Raw genomic sequence first — 26,570 nt, 5'->3', positions numbered from 1 at the left:
CCCGCTGCAGGCAGGCAGGCAGGCAGGGCTGCCCGCTGCCCGCCCCTGCGAGCGCAGCCCCACAGCACGAGCAAAACGCTGCCGGGTTCGGGGAGGCAGCACCGTACGTGGGGGCAGAACTGGAGGCATCGAGGCCCCGACGCTCGAGCGCGGGGGTCCGAAGGCACCGGAGGCCATCGAGACCCTCGGCCAGGCCTGCCTGCCGCTGGGCTCCGCTCGGAGCCGGCAGCTCCCTCCCATTCCCTGAAAAACGACCCTGCTAGCCCCCCTCTTTTCCCCCGGATCCCAGCAGGAGCCAGGCAGGGAGCTCAGTGCATCGCCCTGGCCCTTGGAGAAGTGGTGCAGCTGTGAGAGCCGATGCCCTTCCCGCTGGAGGACGGGGGTAAGAACTTCATCGGCGGCTCCTCTGCGCCGGCTCAGCTGGCATCTGGGTGTGCGCGCGGGCGTTCGCCCCCCCTCCCCCTTCTCCCGGGTCAGCTGGAGCGACCCTCTCATCCCCGAGGGAGGAATTCAAGGTTGAGCTTCCCCCCGCGCGAAGCCATGCCCGAGCACCCGCGGCCCCTCTGCTGCACAGCGGTTTGTGCCCCCAGCCTGGCGCCTACTCCGGATCGCAAACGGCATCGGAGCTCCCGGATCCTTCTAAAAAGCGGAGAGTGGGAGGTAGGAGGAAGGGAGAAATGGGAAGTCACAGCTTCCTCCTTCCAGCCGGGATCCTGTGAGCCGGACCAAGAGCTGCTCTCGCTACCACCTACATCGACTCGGACGCCGCACGGGCATCGCTCCTGCCTGAGAGGGTGGGCAGGGTGGGGGGGGGGCCGGGCCCTGCCCCACGCAGGGAGGGGGGACAGGATGGGAAAGGTGAATGGAGAGAAAAGGAGCAAAGAGAAGCGAAAGGGTGTGAGAAGAGACAGGAGGTGCTCACCAGTTCCTCAGCCCCTGCCGCCACGTGCTCGTGGCTCCCGGCACAGACCCCCCCCACGCAGCTCAGCCCTGGGACAGGGTCCCTTGTACCCACCCAGCACGTGGAGGGCCCCTGGCTCCTCTTTTATGACACCAGCACAAATAAATCAGAGGTTGGAGTCAGCAAGAGAGGCAAGAGGAGAGAAGACGCCCTCGGCACAGCGCTGGTACGGGAGGTGGCTTCCAGGTGGTACCAGGGGGATGCAACTGGAACAGACCACAGAGTCACCCACACGCCTGTACTAGCACAAGGGGCTTGTAAGAGGCCGTAGAGATTCTCCGATTGTCACCCTTTGTAATGGTAACGAGGGTATTTTTTAACAAACCCCCCTGAATAAAAACGGGCCCTCGTTTAACAGCTCCACAGGAACACAGGGAGGAAAGGGGTATGAAAGACCCTGGTGTGCGCTTGGGGTACAGCCCAAAATCCACCGTGAGAGCCCAACTGTGGAGGCTGTTTCACCTCTTCTTTGAAGAGGAAAATAGCCCCGGGCATTGCTGCCGTAAGTCCTGGCCTCTCGCACAGAGCAGAGCCCACGGGACACATGAGCAGCAGGGCTGGTGTGAAACCCCCCGCTATTCTGAGCCTTGGAGACCATCCAAGGGAGACAACTGCGGCCAAAGGCACCGCACGCAGCCCCCGGAGCGCCCGATTCCCAGCGCCTCCAGCAGATCCCACGGCTCCGCAGAAGGTCAGTGTCACAGCTCGCGGCCCCCCAGGTCTCACTGGGGTAACTGGGGCTGTGTCAGGGGCAGCAGCATCAATAAAAGTGGATGGGGCTGAACACGGGAGTGTTTCAGAGCCATCTTAGAATCACAGAACCCCAGAATCATTCAGGTTGGAAAAGCCCCTCGGGATCATCGAGTCCAACCCTCAGCCCGACTCTACAAAGTTCTCCCCTACCCCACATCCCCCCACAGCTCATCCAAACGGCCCTTAAACACACCCAGGGATGGGGACTCCACCCCCTCCCTGGGCAGCCTATTCCACTCTCTGACCACTCTTGCTGGGAAACATTTTTTCCTCATGCCCAGTCTGAACATCCCCTGTTGCAGTTTAAAGCCGTTCCCTCTTGTTCTGTCACTAATTCCCTGGGAGAAGAGACCAGCACCAACCTCTCTACAACGTCCTTTCAGGGAGCTGTAGAGAGTGATGAGGTCTCCCCTCACCTTCTCCTCCTCACACTGAACAGTCCCAGCTCCTTCAATCTCTCCTCACAGGATTTATACTCCAGGCCCTTCCCCAGCTTCGTTGCCCTCCTCTGCACTCGCTCCAGCCCCTCGAGATCTTTCTCGGATTGAGGTGCCCAAAACTGGACACAACCCTCCAGGTGTGGCCTCACCAGTGCAGAGCACAGGGGGACTATCACCTCCCTGCTTCTGCTGGTCACACTATTTCTAATCCAAGCCAGGATGCCGTTGGCTTTCTTGGCCACCTGGGCACACTGCTGGCTCCTGTTCAGCTGCTTGTCAATTAGAACCCCCAGATCCTTTTCTTCTTCTTCTATCACAAAGGTATCTGGGCGAGAATCAGTAAAAAAAAATCCTTTAAAAAAAAAAAAAAGGGAAAGAGTAGCAAATACAGCAAAAAATAGATTTTCTTTAAACTGAGGCGACTTCAAAAATGCCTCATTCATGAAGAGGGCGAGTTTTCTCCCCGCTGAGATCTGTGAACCCCCATCAGCCCCCCCTCCCCCCTCCCCCCAAGGCCCTGTGCAGTTTTTAAATCCCAAAGAGACAAAAGCAAACCCATGGCTACGGCAGCACGGGGAGAAGATGGCGAGAGCAGATGCAGAAACATCCTGCGGTCCGGGAGGATCTTCCTCCCCCGAGCGCGGCCGTGGGGAACCCGATCCCCGGACAGCTGGTCCCGCACCCCGGGGAGCAGCTCGGCGCAGGTTCCCCAGTGCGTGCCGCCACCACCGCGTCTCCTCTCACCGCGACTGGGGGGGGTCCCTGGGCATCGGGGTGGTCGGTTTTGGGGGTCACATCCCCATTGCGGACGTCGTTGTCGCTGCCATTCCCTGGGGACGCCCCGTCCCGGGGCCAATGGCCGATGCCGCGATGGGTCCAAGGACCCTCATTTTTTCTCTCCAGGCTCGCCAGCTCACCGTCCGGAGCAGGACTGGAGGGGCTGACTGGGGGAGCAGCCAGCGAGCACACACTTTTCCACCATCCTGGCTGTGCTAAACCGACCCATTTTACTCACGATCTATCCAGCCAGGAGCCCAACCCGCCAGCCGACGGGCCGGGACACTTGGGCACCCACCGAGAGGCACCTCCCAGACTAGTTTTCAGAACCAGACACCAGCAGCCGGAAAGTTTTACTGGGACTTTCTACAGCCCCAAATGCTCCTTTCAAGTGGTTCCCGCAGGACAGTGGAGGCGTGTGTCCACGAGGACACGACTCCACGGGATGCATGTTGGCTTTGGCAGAGACAGCGAGGACAAGGGGACGCTCCCGAGCCCAGCGCCGGGGCAAGAGGGGAGGAAAGAACATTGCCAGGATATGGTCGGTCACCTGGGGCGAGGCTCAGCCCAAAAGGGCTGCTATATCCTGCTAATTTTCACGAGGCTCCTGCTCCTGAGTCGCTACGGCACATCCTCAAGAGGAAACTCTGGCCCGGGGCACAGCCGGCCTTGACAGCATCACGAGAAAGCGCTTCTGCGTGGCAGAGAGACCGACTGAGGGCTCAGCCCTCCCAGAAACCTCTGTGGAGATACCTGGGAGGTAGGGGAGGCCCTAAGCCACGTCCCTCAAGCGCTGCCGCAGCGTTCGCTGCCTTCTCCTCCACACAGCCAGGCACGCTCACGGGCTACGAAGGAGCGAAGGCGACGGTGTTCAGCCACGCGAAGGCGGGACACGCTGGTTTATCCACTTTCACCTGGGCTCCCCCCATGAATGAGAGAGGGCGAGAAAATGGGAATGGACTGAGTTGGCAAACGAGAGAAGCAGAGAGCAAAGCATGGAGTAAAGAAAGCAGTGGTGGAGAAAGAGGGGAGAGGGCAGGAGGATGATACAGGATAAATACTTATTTTTCCTCAACTCTGCAGCCTGCTGAAGGGTTTCTCCTGGTGGGCTCCTGCTGTCTGCACAGCCCAGGACACTGGGAACACTGAGGGGTGGCTTGGGGGTGTCTGATGCTGGAGCAGAGCTCAGTCTGCCAGGCTCAGGCCGAGCCTCCACCTTTGCCAGCCCTGCCCTTGGCCCAGTGCACCCGCGACTGTCCATTAAATCCCGAGCTGGCGCGTGGCACTGGGGCAAGGGCTTCCCCTCAGGCAGAACCAAATCTGCCACAGGGCTTCGTTATTCTGCTGCGCTTGGCGTGGCACAGGCAGAGGCTTCGAAACAGCTGCTATGATACGAATCCAACAGCAAGTCCTTCCCTTCCACTCTATGAGCTGTGAATCGCTCTTTTTGCTGGATTACTGACTCTCGGCTCTTGCTTCGGCTGCCACGTCCCTTCCCCGTTGGAAAAGGGTCACCAGGGCGGGGGTTTGGTCCTACGCTCCCATCTCCATTGGGTTTATCCACGGGTACCACCTGAAGCAGGCACTGGCAGCAGAAACCTCTGTGCACACAGCAGCCTCCAACCCCTCTCCCCGCCCAGGGCCAGCCCTTCGTTAACATCCACAAACACACAGCAGCCTTCATAAATCACAACAGCTCTGACCTTATTTGCACTGGATCCTCTGAAGCCAATTGCAAAAGAGAAGCAAACAGTGAGGAGTTCATGAAAGCGATTCACCGGCCACGCGCTGGCCTTGCCTGGAGAGAAGGTCCCTACCAGGTCAACCCCCAGCAGCCTTTACACCGCACGCAGCTCGCCGGGAGGGAAGCAATCCCCGAGCCCTTCTCGGGGCGAGGGGGAACAGCTTGTTTGAGACGATTTCTCTCGCGAGGTCTCGCCAGCATCAGCGTCTGCCGGATACGAGAGAGGCTACAGCGATCCGGCAGCCCAAAGCACTCAAGGTAGCGCTCGCCTCCCACCAAGGGAGCCAGGAATTTTTTGGGTTCCGTTTTCGTCCTTGGCAGTGACTCCCTGGAAGGCCTTTCTCAGCCTCAGCTTCCCCATCTGTTCCGTTTGCCTCTCTCAGAGGCTGTGGAGCACGAGGGATGTGTGTAAAGGCCTCCAAGGCTGGTTATATAAAAGAGAAAGAGCAATCCATTGGTGTGTGCTGCAGCCGTGCTTTTAGAGACGCATCGAAGCAGGATCTGCTCATGATGCAGTTTGACAAAAAAATTAAAAGCAACAGAATCAGAACACAGTTGGGCACCCGATTCTTCATTTCTGTTTTCTGAAATGAACAGAGAATGGATGAGCATGGATTTTGGAGTCGTCTGCTATTGTGTAGCTGAAGCAAATCTTAGGTGAAAAGTTCTTCCTCCACAAAACTCCGACGCTAAATCAATTTATCCTGCATCAACAGGCAGCCCGTGCTACGGGAACAGAGAGAAAATGGTACAAGCACCCGCGGGGAATAAGGGGAAGACCCTGGTTATTCTCTCCTAACGCAGCACCTTTGCCTTTCCTAACTGGGAGCCCCAAGTCACACCCCATTTCCCTCTGCCGCTTGTGGGGGTGTCTGCGGGAGACTTAAACCTGGTCAGCAATTAAGTGTATCACAGGCCTCAGCTGAAAAGAAAAAATCACGTTTATACAGCGGTTTTAGAAAGAGTGCTCCAGCCTTCGAGCTCCCAGGACAAGCCCCCCTTTCTGCAGAGACAGGAAGGTCGATGGTGAACAGGGACTGCGCGATGTTACCAGAAGCATTCCCAGCTTTTATCAGTCACAGTGGGACAGCTGCAGCTGAACTCAGACTGGCACTAATTAATCTTAATTTTAATTATGCTGCTTCTCGTAATCCCCAAACAAATATTACTAAATGAACCCAGACGTTGCTCTTTCATTGCCCATTGTGGAGCAGGAGCAGTAACGTCCCCCCGCCCCGATACTCCGGGAGCCCCGACCTGCCCAGGGCTGCTTCGGCTCTACACGCGCGGGCTCTTGCCGCCTGGGCACAGGGTGCTTGGGCCCAGCAAAGCCCGGCTTTGAGACACAGGACAGAGACTGTGTAAATGCTGTCAGGAGAGAACCTACGCCCAAGGGCAGAGGTACCTGTCAGTAAAGGAGTAACGGTACAACATGCCGGGACCGGTGAAGATGTGGTGACCTGGAATGCTGTCCTGCCTCGGTAAATAAATGTGAAAGGACATTGCCCCTACCGACCTCCTCACTGAGAGACTTCCAGCCTTTTCCCAGAAATCTGTTCCCTAATGCCGAGGATAAGGAAACTGGTTTTAATTTTACCAAGGAGAAAGCGCAGAACAGAGAGATGAAATGACTTGGCCATGCCAGGGGCAGCTCCCCGGCAGGGCAGGACGGGACTCCCCGACAGCCCGTCACCAGCGCCGACAGCTCTGCACCCAGAGCCTGCAACGCCCCTCAACTACAGCCCACGCGAACCACCACCCCCCCTCGCCCCTCAGCCGAGGGTTTTACTCGAGCATCATAAGAGGCTCGAGCCATAAGAAGCTCCAACTCCCTCCTCTTCTCATTCAGACGTTCCTTAGCCAAAACACAACCGTGCCTCAGCCCCTACCAAAACAGAGGCAGAGTCACTCTGAAACACAAAAGCCCTGAACGCTGCTTTTGCCACCTCTTAAAACTAGCACAAATCTCAAACCCTCCGGCAGCACCAACTGTCTCACAGCACCTCCTATCCCGTCGTGTTTCCTTTGCAATTCGCTTGTGAAGACCCCAACTAAGTCAAGGCTTCAAATAAGGTCAGTGTTTGTTTGATTAGTTGTTACCTTTGTTCTCACAGGTGCATCACCCAAGCGAAAGACTCTCATTTAGCGATAACCGAGGGCCCCGAACGCCCGTTTGCTTAGCTACAGTTAAACAGCAGCACCTCCATGGTTTACGCACCCTCTGAGTTCACAGATATGGGAATGGACCGTGGAGCACTCCTTAGAGGGCCCACTGGCACGGGAGAGCGTTGAAGAAACAAACGTGTGGATAAATCATGAAATAAAGACCCAAAAGGAAAGGGCCCAAGGAATCTAGGAGACAGAGCACCCCAGCAAGCATCAGCTCTGAGACACAGCAGGCAAGAGGGAGCTAGAAAAGAAACAGCGATATACCCAAAGCTCTCAGTGCGACAGCGAACTCCAGAGGTGACATCAGGAGGGGGTAGATCGGGGATGGAGTCCATCTGAAGGAAATAAGAGGAGGTGGTGTGATGGTAATAGATAGGGTGGACATGGCAAGCAGGAGCAGATGCAGTGGTGGAGGATGAGGAGCAAGAGGTGGAAGAGGCGGTGGTGGCAGCAGATGGTGGGTTGGTGCCGGGAAGGTCGGAACTGAAAGACTGTCCGGAGGAGAGGCTGAGCTTTCGACGGAGAGAGACTCTGCCTGCCCGGAAATGGGCAGCTTGGCCCGACTCATTCTGGCCTTGCACGTAACTCTCTACCAACCTCTGAGATCCGTGGCCGTGCTGGGGGTCCACCAGGCGCTGGCGAACTGTGCTGGGCAAGGCCGGAGCTGCAAGGAGAGAAAGGGGAGAAGGCTGAAGGCGGCACCACCGCACCACCGCCACTGCAGCCCCCCCGCCCGCTGCCAGAAGTTACGCTGGTTTAAATGCGGAAGAAGCGTTAAGCTGGCGCTACTGCTTAACATGCTGGATTAAAGCCCAGCCCATGAAAAACTCTGATATAGGTGCTTTCTGAACACCTTATCGGATCATCTTGCTCGAAGCAGAAACGGGCTGTGTGATTCATCTCACCCAACCCTACAGCAGAGCTCCCACCCAGGCTCCCTTCAGAGTAAACGTGAAGAAGTCGGTATTTTCAGGGCATGATTCATTTCATCCTAACGCAGACATCGAATGGTTCAGATGCCTCATGCTGTGGCAGTATTATTTCTAGCCTAAAAAAAGGAGCCTCTGGTGGTCAGCTCAGCTGCGGGCACCTAGAGCCAGCGAGGCGAGCTCCGTGCCGGCGCTCAGCTCTGCCGCCGCTCCCCGCGGCGCCGTGCCGGAACGTACCGCTGCGCTCCGTGTCCGGGCACCGGAGAGCTGCTGTGGAGATGCAGAAACCTCCCAGCCCTGTACCCTCTGCCAGGCAGAAGGGCTGGGATGTGTGGTAGATGTACTGTAACTACGGTATGAATTGGGGCAGCACAGGCTTTTGTCATCAGTTCACTCCTGAATTACATCTCTGGTCCAAAAGGGGTATCACCTGCCCCCAGTCTGTTTGATAATTACCTTACTGATCACAGAGACCCTCAGCTTGAAAAATATTTATCTCTAACTGCAAATTCTCTCTTCTCTCTCACAAAATCACGGGAGGGTTTGGGTTGGAAGGGACCTTAAAGCCCATCCAGTGCCACCCCCCTGCCCCAGGCAGGGCCACCTTCCACTAGCCCAGGTTGCCCAAAGCCCCGTCCAGCCTGGCCTTGAACCCTTCCAGGGAGGGGGCAGCCACAGCTTCTCTGGGCAACCTGTGCCAGGGCCTCACCACCCTCACAGGGAACAATTTCTGCCTTAGATCTGATCTAAATCTCCCCTCTGTCAGTTTAAACCTGTTACCCCTCAGTCCTGTTGCTACAATTCGTCTTGGTTTGGAGAAACAAACTCCTCCAGAGCACTGTCACCAGCTAATTAACAGCTTTTAAAGATCATAATGATCCTTCTGGCCACATAGTGGGGCAACAGAGGCCAGAGAGCTCAGCCAGTTCCCTCTGTCCCAAGCCTGCACTACCTCTGGGCCAAGCCTAGGCGCTGAGCCCAAGCCAGGGGGTCACCTTCGGAGAGGCAGAGGGAGGCCCCTCTGCCTCCACGGAGGTTTCTGCGCGCGGGCTTCCATCACACAAGGGAAAGGAAGGACCCCCCTGCATCGCCAGCCTGCAGACAACCAGACTGGTTGTGCTTAATCCACTAACTGGAATTTCTGTACAAGATGTTCCTCCTTCTGCAGGAGATAAGGTGTTCAGGATTGTTCAGGATTTCTTATGTGCATAAGAAATAAATGTAAAAATGGGTTAAAAAGGTGAACAGACAGGAAAGCTAAGAAATGGAGAAAGAGCTCCTTCGGGAATCGAAGAACCAGCAAATCACTGCTATAAAAACATACAGCGAGGAAACACGAGTCTTCTGCAGCTCATCTGACAGCAACAGCTCAGGTACCACCACTGGGACATATTTCAAGTGGAAGAAGGAACAAGCGAGAAACTCAGGCAACTTTGCTGTCTCCACATCCCCGAGGTCAATCACAGCTCCTCGCACAGGCTCCCACCGCTCAGGTTTGCTGTTTCTTGCTTCTCTACACTGCCCATCTACGAACCTTTCGCTGGAGCTCTTCGTACCATCCACTTCCTATTTCAAGACTTTTTTTTCTCTTAATAGCTGCAGAGTTGAAATTAAGTGAAATCGAGTCACGCGGAGTCAAGGTGGCAAAACCCAAATCCCTTGCTCCTGTGGGGACTGCAAAACCCTGACGGGAGGAGGTGAGGGGGAGCGTGCGAGCAGGCAGAGCCAGGGGCTGCTCACTGCATCCGCGCCGCTGGCGGGGCCACGGCTCCGGCCTCGCAGCTGGGAGGGCTCACGGGGCTCCACATGCTGCAGAACAAATAACTGGGGGAATTCTGCGTTTCTGCTACAGGTTTCTTTTCCTCCTGGGCCACGCTTTTTACCCTAAGGGGTTTGTTGTTTTTTTTTCCTGGTGTTCCACTCCCTGTTTACCCACTTGACGCCCTACACCCTTGCGCTCTCCTTTTCCACAATTCACCCTGCGATGAGCACAGGCCCAAAGGCTGAGACCTGGCTTTGCGCAGCCACAGCGGCCCCTCGCTCCCCCTAGACCCTGCCCACATTTTATCAACGTTTGCCAAATAACCTGCTCAGCATCTCGAGGAAGACCACCACCGCGCACAGCCTGGCCGGCGTCCCCCTCGGTCCCATGACGGCCGGCGCTGGGCAGCGCTCACGAAGGGAAGGCTTCCAGCCCAAACCAGGAGGCTCAGGGGCTGAGCATGCTGGCCCCCAGCCCCAGTAGCAGGGCACTGGGGATGGATCAGCATCACAGGTGGCATCGCTCAATTTATTTAGGGACGCCGAGGGAGGAAAGGCACAGCAATCGGCAGCAGCCCCCACCGGGAGGGATCGGGGTCGGCCGCGGCCGGCAGCGGAGGGGCTGCGAGCACCTGGGCGCAGGAGGGAGTGGGATGGGAATGTTACCACCTCCTCCTGGCCTAGCCTGAACCCTCCATTTCCACCTCAGGGGTAAAAGCGAGTAAAAACAACCCTCCAGATTTCATAACTGGATTTTTTTAAAAAGCAAAATCCAAAGCATGTGAGAACTACAGCAAACCGTGATTCTTCTTCATCCCACCAGACTCTTCCCGGGGGTTAGTAAAGATGCTGATGACTCAGTGAAGAGAGGTACATTCATTAGTTTTCCGTGCCAGAAAGTTGGAAAATTTGTGTATGTATTTTAGTCCAGAAAAAGGGCAGAGGGTAAAACAAAAAAAATTAAATTATAATTGAAGAGAACCAAACCAGGGTATTTCCAGAGGGACTGATCCTCCGAGGACAGAGACGAGCGGTCACTGAACCTGCGCCCAAAAAGCCAGGCTGCGTCTGGGATGGGCCCACCGGGTGTGAACGGGAGAGAGAAAAATGTGATTTACTGGGAGAATCATCATGGGCAGCAACATCCCCAGTGCATCTGGGGAGAAAAAACTCTGCGCTTCTCTCCTGAAGCAGTTTACACCAAGAAAGGAAAAATCCTCTTGGGCAAGGCAAACGCTCCCTTGTTTTGGGAACTTGGGTGCCCAGCGCTCGCTACGTGGAGTTAGCGCCCGCAGGGATGCTGCGGCACGCAGGCAGCAGGCAGGCAGGCAGGCAGCAGGCAGGCTCGCTGCCCATCACCCGACTGACGGGAACTGCAAGTGCTCACTGCGGAAAATCTCCCTCGAGGTGTCTCAAGCAAGGCACGAAGAAGCTGAGGCTTAAAATCTCGGCTGAAGGCTCAGCCTTACAGAGCTCATGTCCCCGGAGAGTGTGCTTCAGGTGTTACTTAGGACTCTCCTGAGACACCCCTCGCGTTCATCGCTAGCTCGCATCTTTGCATTTTTATTAGAGCTGCCTAGCTTGGTTTCTCATAGAATCACCAAATCACCGAACCATTCACATTGGAAAAGCCCCTCAGGATCATCGAGTCCAACCCTCAGCCCGACTCTACAAAGTTCTCCCCTACCCCACATCCCCCCACAGCTCATCCAAACGGCCCTTAAACACACCCAGGGATGGGGACTCCACCCCCTCCCTGGGCAGCCTATTCCACTCTCTGACCACTCTTGCTGGGAAACATTTGTTCCTCATGCCCAGTCTGAACCTCCCCTGTTGTTCTGTCACTAATTCCCTGGGAGAAGAGACCAGCACCAACCTCTCTACAACGTCCTTTCAGGGAGCTGTAGAGAGTGATGAGGTCTCCCCTCACCTTCTCCTCCTCACACTGAACAGTCCCAGCTCCTTCAATCTCTCCTCACAGGATTTATTCTCCAGGCCCTTCCCCAGCTCGTTGCCCTCCTCTGCACTCGCTCCAGCCCCTTGAGATCTCTCTCGTATTGAGGTGCCCAAAACTGGACACAACCCTCCAGGTGTGGCCTCACCAGTGGTGACATGGTAACTGCGAATCACAAAGTCTAGCAGGACACCACAATCTGCTTGAGGCTTTAAACTTTCCCTGGGCACATCCAACCCCACAAACCGCCAGCTCCTACCCCCATGTTCGCTGAGCCCCAGAATCCTGCAGCTCCCCTGTTCCTTAACATCCTGCCGGCCACCCAAATCCTCAGTGCCCTGCCACCCCCATCGCCCTGAGCTCTTGCCTCTGGACCTTCACAGGACCTAACCCCAGCCCGAAACCAGGAGGGGGGGATGGCGATGGCACGTACAGGCACCTCCTGCAGCACACACGGCCAGCACCAAGACTCTTCCGTTCCTCCCCCCACCTTCTACCCAGCTAAACAGATTTTTGGCGAAGTCACAGAATCCCAGAATCGTCTAGGTTGGAAAAGACCTTGAAGATCATCTAGTCCAACCATAAAAGTCCTCACTAGGTGACCCGAAGCAGATGTAACTGAAGACTGCTGCAGCTACCGCTGCCAGCATGGGCTCCCTCTCCCAGCTGGAGCTCCGAAAGCTGTGGCAGAGCGGCTGGAACTGCTCCTCAGTCCCCCCATTCTCTTGTGCAATAGCTAGAGATAGGAAACTGATTTGGAAAATGTGTTCTTGAGAGAAGCAGGGCTGAATCTGGGTCAGTTTAACATGGGAATAGTAAGGACTGATTCACAAACCTTTTGCAGAGAAGGAGACAGCTTTCCCTTAATGCAAGAGCTCAGCGATTGTGAGTAACAGGTACAGGGTGACCCAAGTTCAGTCCCTTCCTCCCCCCCACAAGACCTGTGCTCACGAGAGCGGGATCATCCACCCTCCCTCTGCAGCAGCCCCGCTCCTCCCTCCAGGAGCTGGTGCACAGGAACAGTTGCCGATAGCGAGGGCGAGAACACCCATCCTGGGAGCTACAACCCTGCACAGGAGATGGGGCAGGAGATGGTTTCAGTTTCTGCTCCAGGAAGTGATGAGTAGGTTGTTACAAGTCCCAGGAAATGCTGAGCAGGTAGTTACAGGTCCCAGGAAATGCTGAATAAGTCATTACAGGCCCCAGGAAATGCTGAGAAGGTCGTTACAGGTCGGCAGCAGCACAGCAGACTGACTGCTCCTCCCCACAGGGAATTGGCAAGAGGTGCAAGTCCAAAGCCCTGCCTGAGGATGGGGTGTCTTCGGGTCCTTTTCTATCCTGAACAAGTGCTTTAGCCAAGGGGAGATCAGGACAATGCACCACATTTTCCTTTCTCACTTTTGTGAGTCTAGCCTGTGCCTTTGTGGTTTTTGTAAATGCTTAAATTCAGTAAGTTGAGGAGAACAGCATATATATGGTTAACAGATGACAACTAACATCTACAAATTACTCGTTCTGCTGGAATTAACACGCTCCAAGCAGCCCCAGCAGCCGTGGTCTGGCACTTAGGGACATTCCCGACCCTTAATGACTAACAATTTGTCTTTGGTCATTTAAAAACCAGCTGAATTCCTGAATTCCTCCTGACACACCTGAACTACCATCCCAGGCCTGCCCCACGTCGCGGCACGCAGCGGCAAACGCGCGCTCTACCTACATTGTATGGACATGGGAGACACGATCTCTTCGTCCAAATCATCCACGTCATCAGTCATGATGAAGTGCGAGGGGTTGGGCCGCGGGGTGCCCATCCAGCTGGGGTCGATGTTGAGGGCTGACGCCAGGGTGTGGATGCCTGGGTTGTTGACGATCTGGAAGCCGCAGAGCAGCTCAATCTGCTGCCAGCGATGCAGGCGCTCCCGCAGCGCGGCCGTCACTTCGCTCAGCGCTTGCCTGCAAGCGAGGTTAAACGAGGGAAAATGGAGGGAATGAAGGAAAAACACACCATCAGTTGTGTAAATTTAAATGGTCAGGGAGGCTACTGGTTCAGCTTTGTATCCTAATACTTGAGACATCTTTCTTTCCATTTTCAGGAATACGGGAATTAAAAAAACCCGACTGAAATATCCAGGAATAATCTCTTAAGAACACTGCAGCCTCCTGAATCCTCATTTTGACAGGATATTCAACTGCTCTGCATAACTGCAATTTCTTCTTTCACACAGATAAAATTAAAGTTATTGATTAAAAGGAGCAAGTCCAATCCCAGCTAAGTGAAGCCAGCAGAACAAAAGTTCACCAAGGAGAGTCCAAGAGCACCTTCAGAGGCTACAGTACTCTTGTGTCCACAACACAAGAAGGGTGAAAGAGGCAGGCAGAAATAAGGGAAGGTATGAAGTAGATACTCACTTTGCAGTTAAGATTTTATGATCAACATCATCTAGAGATGAGCTGTGAGCAACATGAAATGTTCCAAACAGGGTGTTTCGCTTCTTTTTAATTTTTTCAGCCTGGAACATCAACAGAAAAAGGTCACAGGAAGAAGACGACCTTGTGTTTCCTCCAGGACAAGAACATCCTGGATGGGCCGAGACAGAAACAGTCCCTGCAGCTGTTTGCACACGTGTAAATAGTGCGAATGGGGGTTTTGCTGAAGGGTGTTATTTTTCCTAACGCAGCGGGTAAGGAGTTTGCCAGCAGCGAGTAAGCAGGTTGGGGGTTTCATGCTCCTCCTTGGCCCTTCTCCTGATTTCCCAAGAGTGAAAGGGAACTGAACCAGCTACTTCATACAGTGAATGGCTCTTGTAAAGCCTTGTTTTGTCTTTCCCGTGAGTAAACTATCAGAGAAACACTGTTAATGCCTTAGGGTCGGTGGTTTGGGGAGGTTTTTTGTTGCCTTCCCTTTGTGGCACAGCATAGATTCAAAAGTAAAGTCTCCACACACAGCACTCTGGTTCACAGATCTAGTGGCATTCAGGTGGGATGTGGACATGAGAACTGACACAGCAAAAAAAACCACTGAAATGTTAAAATGTTCACAATAAAAACATATTAAGGCAGACAAATTTTCCTGCGCTGCCAGCTCTGACTGCTGTGGATGTCCACAGAGACAAGCACATGTTACAACATCTTCCCTGCAGCTTTTTGGTTGGCACAGAAGATTTGAAACAACTGGGAATACAGAAATGATTCATCGCTACAGACCGCATGCACACGTTTGAAATTTTGTTGCCTGTGCACGTTCATCACCTAGAGCAGGGATGAGGCTTAGTAGGTGCAAAACCTTCTGCTCCCTGAGTGCCCACAGCGCTGTCACGCCGGCAGCAGTTCACACCCTGCACCTTCCCCGGGCTCCAGCCCAGACACATCCAGGAGGGGATCACTGATTATGATTTTCAGCCCCTACTCACACCTCTGTGAAGGTTTGTGCTGCGTTTTAAAAAAACGCAAATTTAAGGCACTCAAAAGGAAATAAAGAAGGTGCAGAGAAACCAACTCCGCAGGTTTCGCTCCCCAAACCTCTCCCCGCGGCTACGAGGGGAAGACCCGGGACAAGACGCTGAAAACTCTCACCCCTTCCTTGGCCACCAGCAGCTGCTTCTCTGCGTTCTGCTTCTTGATGTTGTAGTACTGGACCTCCACCTCGTGGGTCAGCTGGAGCCATTTCTGCAGGGCCTCGGGCGCAGCCCAGCTGCAGTGGGACTCCAGCTCCTTCTCGGCGTTCTTGAGTGCCATCCGCACCTGGGGGAGAACCGGACGGCGCTGCAGCGGCGCTGGGGACAACCTGCCCTCCCGCAAGGCCAGCCCAACTGCTGGCTGCCAACCCCCCCCCAAAATTAAAAAAAAAGGCTCCACGCAACTTAATCTTACTCGTGACAGAAACGAAAGGCACGAGGAGGAGAGGTGGCACCCTGGTACTGCAGGGAAGTGGGGCAGCCGCCCGCCAGACAAGGCGGCTGCTGGGGTGACCAGAACCCCCCCAGGGCCCCCCCCTTTGCCCTCACACATTGCCAGCCACCGCCACACCATCCTGCCTCAGCACCTCAGCCCTCGGGGAGGAGAGGCAGAGCGTGTGCTCATCGCTGACCCGCTCGACCCTTTCACGTCCGCCCCTCTGCCCCACAACGGCACAAACTGCAGGTAAACCCTCCTGAGCTGGCACGCACAGGTTAGTTAAGAGAGAATTAAACTTCAGGTGAGGATATTCAGGGTGCTTATCATAGCCTCTAGAAACCTCTGCAGAGCTTTCTGCCTGCCTGCAGGTCTGCAAAGCCCACAGATTCTCCTCCTGAGGCAGAATCGCTGACAGCTCTGAGCAGGCAAATCGCCTTTTCTCACTGCAGCTCCTGAGCCAAACAGAGGGAGCTTGTCAAGAGACAACTTTCACACTGGAGCAAGATGATAAAAATATTTAGACACAAAACATGTGCTGCTTGGTCAGGAAAAAAAATAACATGTCTGGAATCAGCAGTTTCTGTAGCTTTCTGGGGGACTCTCCTTCCATCCCAGCTCAGTCTCCTCCACACACCATCGGTCTGGTCTCCTCCACACACTTATCTTGCTGGAGAAGGGAGTGATTACAAAATTAGAAGAAAGTGGGTGACAAGCAAGTTGAAGATACCAAAACCTTACATAAAAGCACTTCTAGGGATCATCAAGAATTAACACTTCTCTTCCATTACACATGACGTGGAGAGACATGAATACCACCTGCAGCCTGCCACAAGCCCTGCCACAAACTGACGTGTCCCATAGCGGAGAAGCCGAAGGACGGTGACTGCAGCCGGGGGGACCCTTCAGCCACAGCACCTCGCCGCTCTGGAGGGGTACACGTGGCTGTAGGCCGTACTACAGGCTTCCTCGCTGGTAAAATAAAAGCCAGCCCTAAGCACCTTCAAGAGCTTTCTCTGCCCCAGCCAGCCTCGGCCCACCGACGCAGACCCTGTGCCAGCAGAGGCGGAGCTGGGAGTAAAGGTCCAGCTACAGCACAGCTGCATCTGGATGATGTCTGGCCCATTTTCTCTTTCTTTTTTCTCAAGGGCCCAGGTCTAAGGAAGGCAGAGGCAGTGGGAGCGTGTTCAGCGACCTGCCCGGGCCCTGCACAGACCCTTCCCAACGCCAGCGCACGCTTCCCACAACTGCGTTTACACCCGCCCTTGCCTGGTGCTGGTGCCTCTTCGTTTCCCACAGAGCAGAGCCGCAAGCGGACTCAAGATAAGCATTTTCTTTAAAAGATTGCTCAAACTTGGATCTTTTCCCTTAACGTGTTATTTAAGTCAGTCGTGTCTCACCAAGTCTGGCACAGGCGTTTTCTAGTGAGCCAAAAGCACCAGGTTACAGGCAGATGTTTTGAAATCCCATATTTTATCCTGCAGGACGTTTGCACAGTCCATCTAGAAGTAGCCAGGAGACACCGCACAGAAGAGGTCAACTACTTTTATCACGTACGTGTGATACAGTCTTGTTGAGCACAGCATTGCCTAAATCATTCAAAAAGTTACAGATTCAGAATCACAGACCCCAGGAAGGTCTATTTTTTCCCCTCTTTCACCAGCAGCACCAGGCGCTGCTCCCACCACAGGCAGAACTTTGAGCACAATCTGCAAGTGTCTGGGATTTAGGAATACGGAGAATAAGCGGGCAGGAAATCTGCCACTAGGTATTTGGGGTAGAGGAGCACTCAACATGTTTACAGGAACAATGTTTTTATGGAATGGTGGAAAAGGGAAGCGGTGCAGAACAACAGCCAAACACCAGTGGTTGAGATGAGCCATTATACAGCAGCGTCCAAAACACAAACTCTCTCAGGGGAATCAATAAAAACCAGAGTTACTTTGTGTGTCTCTACATTCTCCTGGGAAGATTTCTAAGATCCCATTTTGATCACTAAGAGCAACAATTCCTAAAGTGAGGAACGCCCTGTGGGTCTGCGGCCCCAGCGGGATCCGTGGGCTGGGGGAGGATGACGTAGTGAGGAGGGAGGATCTGTATGAACAGCCCAGTACGGGAGAGTCCCGTCCCCGAAATGTGCTGCTTCTCCATCTCAAAGGCCCAGTAGGAACTTCCAAACCCTCCAGTGTTGTTTTAGTGATTAGAATCGACTGGTGCAAAAGGTTTTGTTTTAGTATTCCCTGGGACCCAAGAATATCTTGAAATCGGATGAGTTTTACAGTCAGTGGGAGTGACTGGTTAATGTTATCTGTGCCCTACAGCTCGCTGGGATGGTGATCGTGTTATATCACACAGTGTGGGTCAGGTGGGTAAAACCAATACTCACCCTGCCAACGCGTCCCTCCCGAAGGCCTCTAAGAAACAACAGAGCGGTTAAGTCACCTCTTTCTGGGCTTCTTACCAAGTGTAAAGTGAAGGGAAGTGGAATGGATGAGACTCTGCCTCCTCCAAACGCCAGGAGCAGGTCGGGGACGAGGGCTCGGGGTTACCAGAGGAAGGCTACACATCCTTATTTAATGGCCCACAAGACAAAATGCCCCAATTTCCATCTGCGTGAGGACGGAGGCCCCAGCGTGTGTCCTGAAAGGCAGCTCAGTGACTCTGTGGAGAGGCTGCAGGACCCGTTGGGAGGGACGGGTCTGCATGAGGAGAGGGAAGCTCTACAGAGAGACTTGGATAGGTTGGATCGGTGGCCAACGTCAATGGGATGAGCTTCAACAAGGCCAAGTGCCAGGTCCTGCACTTGGGACACAACAACCCCCTGCATGGCTACAGGCTTGGGGAGGGGTGGCTGGAGCTGTCTGGAAGAGAAGGATCTGGGGGTTCTCATTGACAAGCAGCTGAACAGGAGCCAGCAGTGTGCCCAGGTGGCCAAGAAAGCCAACAGCATCCTGGCTTGGATGAGAAATAGTGTGACCAGCAGAAGCAGGGAGGTGATAGTCCCCCTGTGCTCTGCACTGGTGAGGCCACACCTGGAGGGTTGTGTCCAGTTTTGGGCACCTCAATCCGAGAGAGATCTCGAGGGGCTGGAGTGAGGGCAGAGGAGGGCAACGAGCTGGGGAAGGGCCTGGAGAATAAATCCTGTGAGGAGAGATGGAAGGAGCTGGGACTGTTCAGTGTGAGGAGGAGAAGGCTGAGGGGAGACCTCATCACTCTCTACAGCTCCCTGAAAGGACGTTGTAGAGAGGTTGGTGCTGGTCTCTTCTCCCAGGGAATTAGTGACAGAACAAGAGGGAACGGCTTTAAACTGCAACAGGGGAGGTTCAGACTGGGCATGAGGAACAAATGTTTCCCAGCAAGAGTGGTCAGAGAGTGGAATAGGCTGCCCAGGGAGGGGGTGGAGTCCCCATCCCTGGGTGTGTTTAAGGGCCGTTTGGATGAGCTGTGGGGGGATGTGGGGTAGGGGAGAACTTTGTAGAGTCGGGCTGAGGGTTGGACTCGATGATCCCGAGGGGCTTTTCCAACCCGAAGGATTCGGTGATTCTATGAACGACACTGGCTCACGAGAGCAGAGCCAGCGACGGGCACCTGCGGGTGCCGGGCTCTTGGTATTCCAAGCAGGAAGGAAATCTGCTCTTTGCTGACTATTTGCACACCAAGGCTGCACTGCACCGCGGCTCCCTGGTTACCCGATGGCCCAGGACACTTGTTTCTCCCTTGTCAGTGGAAACCCTACGTTCTTGTCTCGTTTTCTTCCCCACCCTCCACAGCGGCATAAAAGATTGGACATGGTCAAGTTGGGAGGAAACGCCAATAGCTTGGAACAGGCACGGTGCTCGCTTGGCTCATGCGATTCTGGCTCACGCAATTTCAGTTTAACCTGATCTATAAATTAAAGTCAGGTAAGAATTGTATCAGCTGAAATGGGAAGCAGCAACTGGAGTCGTGGGTTTGGATCTCTCTTGTAGGTTTGGGCTAAAGGGCAGTTTTGAGGTAAAATTCCCAGATGCTCACTCTCTGCCCTCTGTTACTGCAGGCAGGTGCTGTGAGCAACATCCCTGATTTCCATTATTTCCCCATAGCTTTTGTTATAGGCTCAGGGTTTTCAGACGTAGGATTGGCAGTGCTTTTTCTGACCTACAACAAATTATTTTACAAATGCTCTGTGTATCCTTCGGGACAAAGCACATCTCATTGTTGCCAGCAGCAGCGTTATACGCAATATTCTGTCTAGGCCTACGTTATGATATGTAACTTAGGGATGTATTTTAGACATATTAAGACATATTTAGACATATTAAGTCTAAAGTTAGAAGTAATGTTTTTGAGAATTGCATACGAAGTCTAACCTTGCTGTGAAGACTCTAATCTAGCGCTCAGTGTACTTGGAAGGCAGTTTCCTTCATACACCCCTCTGGTCCACAAGCAAACATGGCAAGTGCAACCAAACTCATTCCAAATCTCTCCAAAAACCATGAATAGACAGAAACGAGAAAAAAAAGAAAGAGCTTATGGTTTGGAATGGGAGTTAGAAGTCAACAGAGGGGTGCAGCTAGAGGTCAAGTTCATTGAAGGGCGAGCTGGGATGGCGCGTGACAGCAGCACAGTCCCACATAGAGCAGCGCGGAACGTGGAGTGCTGGGAGAAACCCTCGGATCTCTTCCACCAGGAAGAGCATCACAAGCAGAACATCGCTGGATTTCTCTGCCTCGCCCTTCCTGGCACGTCTCGTATGTGAGAGTACCCACCCGGCTGCCCCCTCACCTGCTCCAGCTCCTGCTCAGCGTATTTCTGCCGGCTCAGCTCGTTCTCCGTGCCCTCCCGCAGCTCCCGGAGCCGGTGGGCCTCCTGCTTGGCGATGCTGATCTCATCTTGCAGCTTCTTCTCCAGGTGCACCTTTTCCACCTCCACAGAGCGATGCTCCTCCTGAGCCTTCTGCAGCCTGTAACACAGAGAGAGCGAGCGGCCGGTGCGGTGCGTGCCAGGCCCTCCACACGCCACCGAGGGAGCCCGCGGGCCCCAGGCGGCACCAACCCCGCTCTTAGCGCCACCGCGTCGGTGGCAGCATCACAGATCTGCGTCGGGAAGGTCCAGGAGAGACTTCACCACGCCCGAGAAGGAATTAAATTGTCAACTCCACAGTTTCTTCTTGGGTGTTTATCAATATGGTGATAGGCGCTTTACAAATATAAATATAAATACAAATATAAATACAAATATAAATGCCAAGAAGAAATGAAATTGTCAGCTCCACAGTTTCTTCTCAGGCCTGTTTATCAATATGGTGATAGGTGCTTTACATATATAAACATAAACATAAATATAAATATAAATATAAATAATATAAATATAAATATAAACGCCCAAGAAGAAATTAAATCATCAACTTCACAGTCTCAACTATTTCATTTATTAAATACTCAGTACGTATTTTCTTAATTTTCCAAAGCGCATCAAGATTTCCTTTAATAAGCCTCAAATTAATTTGAATGTTCAGAATTTTTACAAAACTGAAGACCTTTGCCTTTAATTAAAAAAAAAAAAAGAAAGGAGGGGAAGATCTGCCTGAGCAGCAGGTATGACCCCCCAGATGGGATGTCTCCGTGTTCCCCTTGCAAAAGCCTCCAAATTTAGAGACGTCTCGATCTTGCCTGGAAGTTATTATGTTTCCTCAGGACAGAATTAAATCAGTGGGAATTCTGTATGACAACAAAAAGTAGTAACAGGTCCCAAACCCACGTGCTTCTGGAGATGCAGCGATCGCCAAGCAAAAGGGGAAAAAAAAAAAGATTTGGCAAATACTGAGTTGGAATGAAACGAAGAGGTTCACTTCATAATGAGAAATGGTGTTGAACAGCAACTACCAATGAAAGAAATGAGTATTAAAGTGCTTCTTGCAAGAACCAGCCTAATGATTCAAATGAAAAATACCTTTTTTGTTTGTTTTTTTTTGAAATGGTGGCAACAATTAAACCCTGGATGGAATTTCTGGGGGCTGTGGTCCATCCACCTTGGGATAACATCAAATCACGACGCAATGAGTTTCCAGAACATGGTGAAGCGTCGTGGCTTACGCTGTCAGAAACCAGGTGCATCAAACCATCCCACCTTTTACAGATGAGCTTCTCTTTCAAAAGTCTCAGTTATCGCAGTATGAGATAAAGCAATGAAGTTGGACAAACCCGTACTGCAGGAGCAGCAGAGGCAACGCTATTTTTCACCCAGACCAAACTGAGAAAACTCCTGTTGAGCTCGGCTCCCACCCAAACCAGCCCCTTCTCCCTCCAGGTCCCTCCTGCCCTGCCCCGCCAGCTCCTCTACGGATTGGTGGGATCTTAAAGAAGGTGTTAACCCACCCCGAAGCTACCAGCAATGTTTGTGGGGTTAGCAAGGCACCAGCTTAACCAGCAGCAGCTTACAGCAGACAGATTTTCACTGACCGAGTAGAACCATCCATAAAATGAAAACAAAAACCCTGCCCTAAACCCCCAAACGGGATCACCTTAGCCAGAGATAAGGATTTCAAGGTCATAAAACCTTCTCGCACTCAACATCCAACCTGGAGAGCAAACCCATACCTGGGCTGTGAATGGCAAAGAGCACGTCTCGGGGGGGCACCCCCGAGCTCCCCGAGCAGCTCCCGCACCGCCCGGGCACCAAGACAGGGAAAAACCGACCCGTGCCCAGGCGTTCCTCTCCCAGCCACACATCGAAAAATAAATTATGTTACAATATTATCTGCATTTTTCATTTATAATCCCAAAAATTAGGTCCACATCCTGCAGACTGTTGTTTATGGAGGGATTCTGTCTAATCATGCAGGTCCACAGATGGTATCTGAATTGCTGCCTTCTTACCTCTGTCTTCTGATACAACCAGCCACCTTCTAGCCACTTAAGGAGTCCCATTTTTCTGGCTTATCCTCCAGTTGCTAAAAGCTACCTGTATCCTTAGTCACCATCTATTTTTTTATAGATTGGTGGGGCCGGGGCAGAGCCCGCGCGTGGCACGGAGCCGGCGCTGCCCCGCGGGTCAGGAGCGAGGCCGCTCGCTGGCCCAGCCACAGGCTCCTCTCGGCGTGCGGATGGCAACGTGAAACGGGCTGGCTGGGCTGGGCTGGGCTCTCCTCTGCCCTGATGCTGGCTCTCTTCTTGGAAAAGGCTCATTTTCAATTTACAGCTCTGTTGAGAGCCTCAAGTGTTTTTCTTCCTAATTTAAAGAGACTCTTGCCAAGACATTCCAAGTTTTTAGATAAACTCACGCTCTCTGCCCTGTGCCTCAGTGCTAAAGCTCTTCCATACTAGGCCTGTAAGAATCCCAAACCACCAAAATATCTCTGTTTAAAGGAGAAATTTCCCTTTATTATGACACATAAGAGGGAAGGAATTTGATCCTTAAGATAATTCTCAAAGGCACTCCAACATTGTATTTTCCCTTACTACTGGTTTTTTTCCTGACAGCAGAGCCTGTATTTTTTTGATGTTTCAAACCCAGCTGATTCCCCGACACTGGTTTCACATGCACTGAGCTCCACGAGGTGACAAAGGGCCTTCAGAGCTACACTTGTAACGAGGGCAAGAAATCAAGGTCCACCAGGGGGCTTCACAGTGGAGGTGCAGATCTTCAAAACAATCAGCAGATCTTCAATACAGATCTTCAAACAATCTCCAGCCGTCCGTGGGATGTGCTATGAACTTTTTTATCTTGATGGGTCATTTAATTGACTGGAAAGTGCCGCTGTTGAAGGATGTTCTCCAAAGGTATTTTGAAGGCGAACAAAAACTGGCTTTTTGTAGCAATCTTCCTTTCTCAACTCCAGGCGTGTACCAGAGCTGTTCATCAGATCATGGTGCCAGCAGTTGGCAGGCAACTGGAGGGGCATCGCTCGCCTTCCGGAGGTGTGTTCAGCACTGAGGTTCAATGAGCTGGGACAGGAGGTTACTTCAAGCTCTAGAAAAGAAGTTTCCAAGCAGAACTTCAGCACAACTTCTACACAGGTCCACAGGAACTGGTGCCGTTGATAAGTTTTTGCAGTTTCTGCAGTGGCTGAGGACCACAGCTGAATCTCGCTGGGGCGCAAGGATGAAGACGTGAAGGCATGTTCCCCCTTCAGAGGAGAACTAGATCAATCCTCTGCCGAGAGGCCCCACAAGGTCCAGGAACTCACCTCCCCCTTCGGGAGCCACGGCTCAGTGCCCTCTGCAGAACACAAGCCCTCCCGGCTGCAAACCCTGCAGAAACATCACACGCTGCTCTGGCTTAAGACCCAAGCTATGCTTAGTATATGTGGTTTTGTGTTTCTTCCTCTCCGGCTTTCGAGCATTAGCTGAACTTCCCAGGCACATCATCTTTGTTTACATGGCTCTGCCCTCGGCAGCAGATCCCAAGGTCGTTCCCCACAGCCAGCGTTGGGACCTCAGGGGTGACCCCACTCCTCAGTGACACCCAGCAGACACCTCCCACCCCAGGCACAGCTCTGCTGCTCCAGGAGATGGACACCAAGAAGGAATTCCTGTGTCCTTCTGGCTGTAGAAAAAAAAACATTATCTTTTTCTTTGGGGTGTTTCTAACCTGTAACCTAAAATTACACAAAGCTCTGTGAAACCAGCTGTGGATTAGAGCCGGCTCCACGGTAGGCAGAGGGGAAATGCACTTTATCCTACCTCTACGCCAAAAAGAAAGCAGGTCAGGTATCTGCACCGCTGCCAGGGGACCGTGCCTGGTTTGGCACCAGCACCTGGGTACTCCCTCCAGTGTTTGCTCTCCCCGCAGCCACCAACTGATGCGATTGCGCTCGAAGAAGAAAACCTTCCGAGCAACACCCACGTGCAGGACAATTCCCTGAAGACTGTCATAAGCACATAGGCAAGAAATCAGGCTGCAGTCTTGTGGGTACGTCGTACAGTTTCCAACGACTGGGCCGTTTGCAAAACACGAGCGGCCGGGCTCCGCTTTCCACCGGGAATGCAGCTGTCAGCTTACATGGAGCCCAAATTAAGGTTTATCCTCCAAAATGACACTTTAAACTAATGAAAAGTACTTACAGCCCAAGACTATCATGCTATTTGCTAAATCTGCCCTTAAAAAAAAAAATCTCATTGCCAAAAAACCCCACTGGTTTGTCATCAACAGTCTTGAATGCTCTTTTCTTTCCTAGAGGACTCCTGCGCCTACAGACGGCCTCTGGTGCAGCTCGTTCTCCGGTCAGTCGTTTTACTGGAACCATTAGAAGCTTTTCTGTGAGTAGAGGTCACATTCCTGAGGCTACAGGATTTTGCCCAAGTGCGGAGAGTTCAGATATTCATATTTAACACTCCAAAATTATTACTTTTTCATTCTTCCCAGGCAACACTCCTGGATTTAGCTATCACCATGCAGGCAGGGAAGCACGGACTTTTACGTACAGCTCAAAGAACTCCAGAGGGGATGTGTCATTCCTCTGATGGCTTCCACCCATAGCATGCTTTCTCCCTGTCAAAAGCCACGGTGAAAAACTTGATCAGCCTGGATGACAAATTCTAAGTGAGCTGGATTACCTTACACTCCTTTAAAAGGCTCTTCTTCCCCTCCAGGTACAGATTTACACTGCCATTTCAGGGGGGTGGGGAGTCTGGTGTATTTTCAGGATGAGCCAAGCTGGGAGTAGAAACCACTGTACATTTCACTGCTCCTCCGTAATTCAATTTTAATTTAATTTTTCTATTCCCATAGAAAAACTGGCTGCTCATGGCCTGGATGAGCGTACGGTCTGCTGGGTCAAGCACTGGCTGGATGAACGGTCCCAGAGAGTGGTGGTCAGTGGAGCTAAATCCAGCTGGCGGCCGGTCACAAGTAGTGTTCCTCAGGGCTTGGTGCTGGGACCATTTCTGTTCAACATCTTTATTGATGATCTTGATAAGGACATAGAGTGTATCATCAGTAAATTCGCAGGTGACATCAAGTGAAGCGGGAGTGTCGATCTGCATGAGGATAGGGAGGCTCTACAGAGAGACTTGGATAGATTGGATCGGTGGCCAACGTCAATGGGATGAGCTTCAACAAGGCCAAGTGCCAGGTCCTGCACTTGGGCCACAACAACCCCCTGCATGGCTACAGGCTTGGGGAGGGGTGGCTGGAGCTGTCTGGAAGAGAAGGGTCTGGGGGTTCTCACTGACAAGCAGCTGAACAGGAGCCAGCAGTGTGCCCAGGTGGCCAAGAAAGCCAACGGCATCCTGGCTTGGATTAGAAATAGTGTGACCAGCAGAAGCAGGGAGGTGATAGTCCCCCTGTGCTCTGCACTGGTGAGGCCACACCTGGAGGGTTGTGTCCAGTTTTGGGCACCTCAATCCGAGAGAGATCTCGAGGGGCTGGAGCGAGTGCAGAGGAGGGCAACAAGGCTGGGGAAGGGCCTGGAGAATAAATCCTGTGAGGAGAGATTGAAGGAGCTGGGACTGTTCAGTGTGAGGAGGAGAAGGTGAGGGGAGACCTCATCACTCTCTACAGCTCCCTGAAAGGACGTTGTAGAGAGGTTGGTGCTGGTCTCTTCTCCCAGGGAATTAGTGACAGAACAAGAGGGAACGGCTTTAAACTGCAACAGGGGAGGTTCAGACTGGGCATGAGGAACAAATGTTTCCCAGCAAGAGTGGTCAGAGAGTGGAATAGGCTGCCCAGGGAGGGGGTGGAGTCCCCCTCCCTGGGTGTGTTTAAGGGCCGTTTGGATGAGCTGTGGGGGGATGTGGGGTAGGGGAGAACTTTGTAGAGTCGGGCTGAGGGTTGGACTCGATGATCCCGAGGGGCTTTTCCAACCTGAATGATTCTGGGATTCTGTAAATGTGGTAAATAAACAGGAAGTACCTATCTGAAATAAGACAACGCACTCAAAACAAAGAGTGACCACTGTCGAGTACAGGAGCGCTCAGATCCGTTGCGCTCAGCTGGATGTTTTGCTCCTTCAAGCAGCGAAGTTCTGAGGGTAGGGAGGAGAGCTCTCACATGTCAACAGCAGCAAAACTAAACAGCCAAATCTTCCCCAAAATCCAGAAACTATTTTGTTGAACCAGGAATGACAACTAGAGCAGAACAGGAACTAAACAAAGAGACAAAACATGACATAAAAACAACACGGAGAGGAAACAGAGCGGGAGGTCGTACGGCCGCGCTGGACTACACATCAGAGAAAATCTTTCCTGAGATCTAAACGAATAACAACCTC

At 52.9% G+C, this 26,570-nt stretch overlaps 1 protein-coding gene and 1 long non-coding RNA gene across 16 annotated transcripts in view; both read right to left on the bottom strand.

The window, feature by feature from the left end:
- The window catches only part of STIM1 (stromal interaction molecule 1), a 107,045-nt gene that overhangs the window by 3,044 nt on the left and 77,431 nt on the right, over nucleotides 1-26,570 (bottom strand). For 3 of the 15 annotated variants that reach the window (XM_074860660.1, XM_074860662.1, XM_074860661.1), the window contains 6 exons: nucleotides 20,144-20,321; nucleotides 15,062-15,229; nucleotides 13,898-13,998; nucleotides 13,206-13,441; nucleotides 10,522-10,602; nucleotides 7,109-7,508 (listed from right to left, as the gene is read on the bottom strand). In XM_074860660.1, coding sequence (XP_074716761.1) covers nucleotides 7,109-7,508; nucleotides 10,522-10,602; nucleotides 13,206-13,441; nucleotides 13,898-13,998; nucleotides 15,062-15,229; nucleotides 20,144-20,321 — 1,164 coding nt within the window. Of the gene's footprint in view, nucleotides 1-7,108; nucleotides 7,509-10,521; nucleotides 10,603-13,205; nucleotides 13,442-13,897; nucleotides 13,999-15,061; nucleotides 16,050-16,779; nucleotides 16,969-17,765; nucleotides 17,794-20,143; nucleotides 20,322-26,570 lie in introns of those variants that run through there. The other 12 variants (XM_074860665.1, XM_074860666.1, XM_074860664.1 and 9 more) reach the window with 11 other exon arrangements.
- LOC141939935 (uncharacterized) lies at nucleotides 20,762-25,604 on the bottom strand. Its single transcript, XR_012627801.1, has 2 exons — nucleotides 24,043-25,604; nucleotides 20,762-23,905 (listed from the first exon to the last, which is right to left on the bottom strand). It is a non-coding gene; the product is annotated as an uncharacterized LOC141939935 (long non-coding RNA).

This window comes from Strix uralensis, chromosome 2 (genome assembly GCF_047716275.1).
Source record: "Strix uralensis isolate ZFMK-TIS-50842 chromosome 2, bStrUra1, whole genome shotgun sequence".
Taxonomy (NCBI): domain Eukaryota; kingdom Metazoa; phylum Chordata; class Aves; order Strigiformes; family Strigidae; genus Strix; species Strix uralensis.
This window is presented reverse-complemented; position numbering and strand designations above follow the sequence as displayed.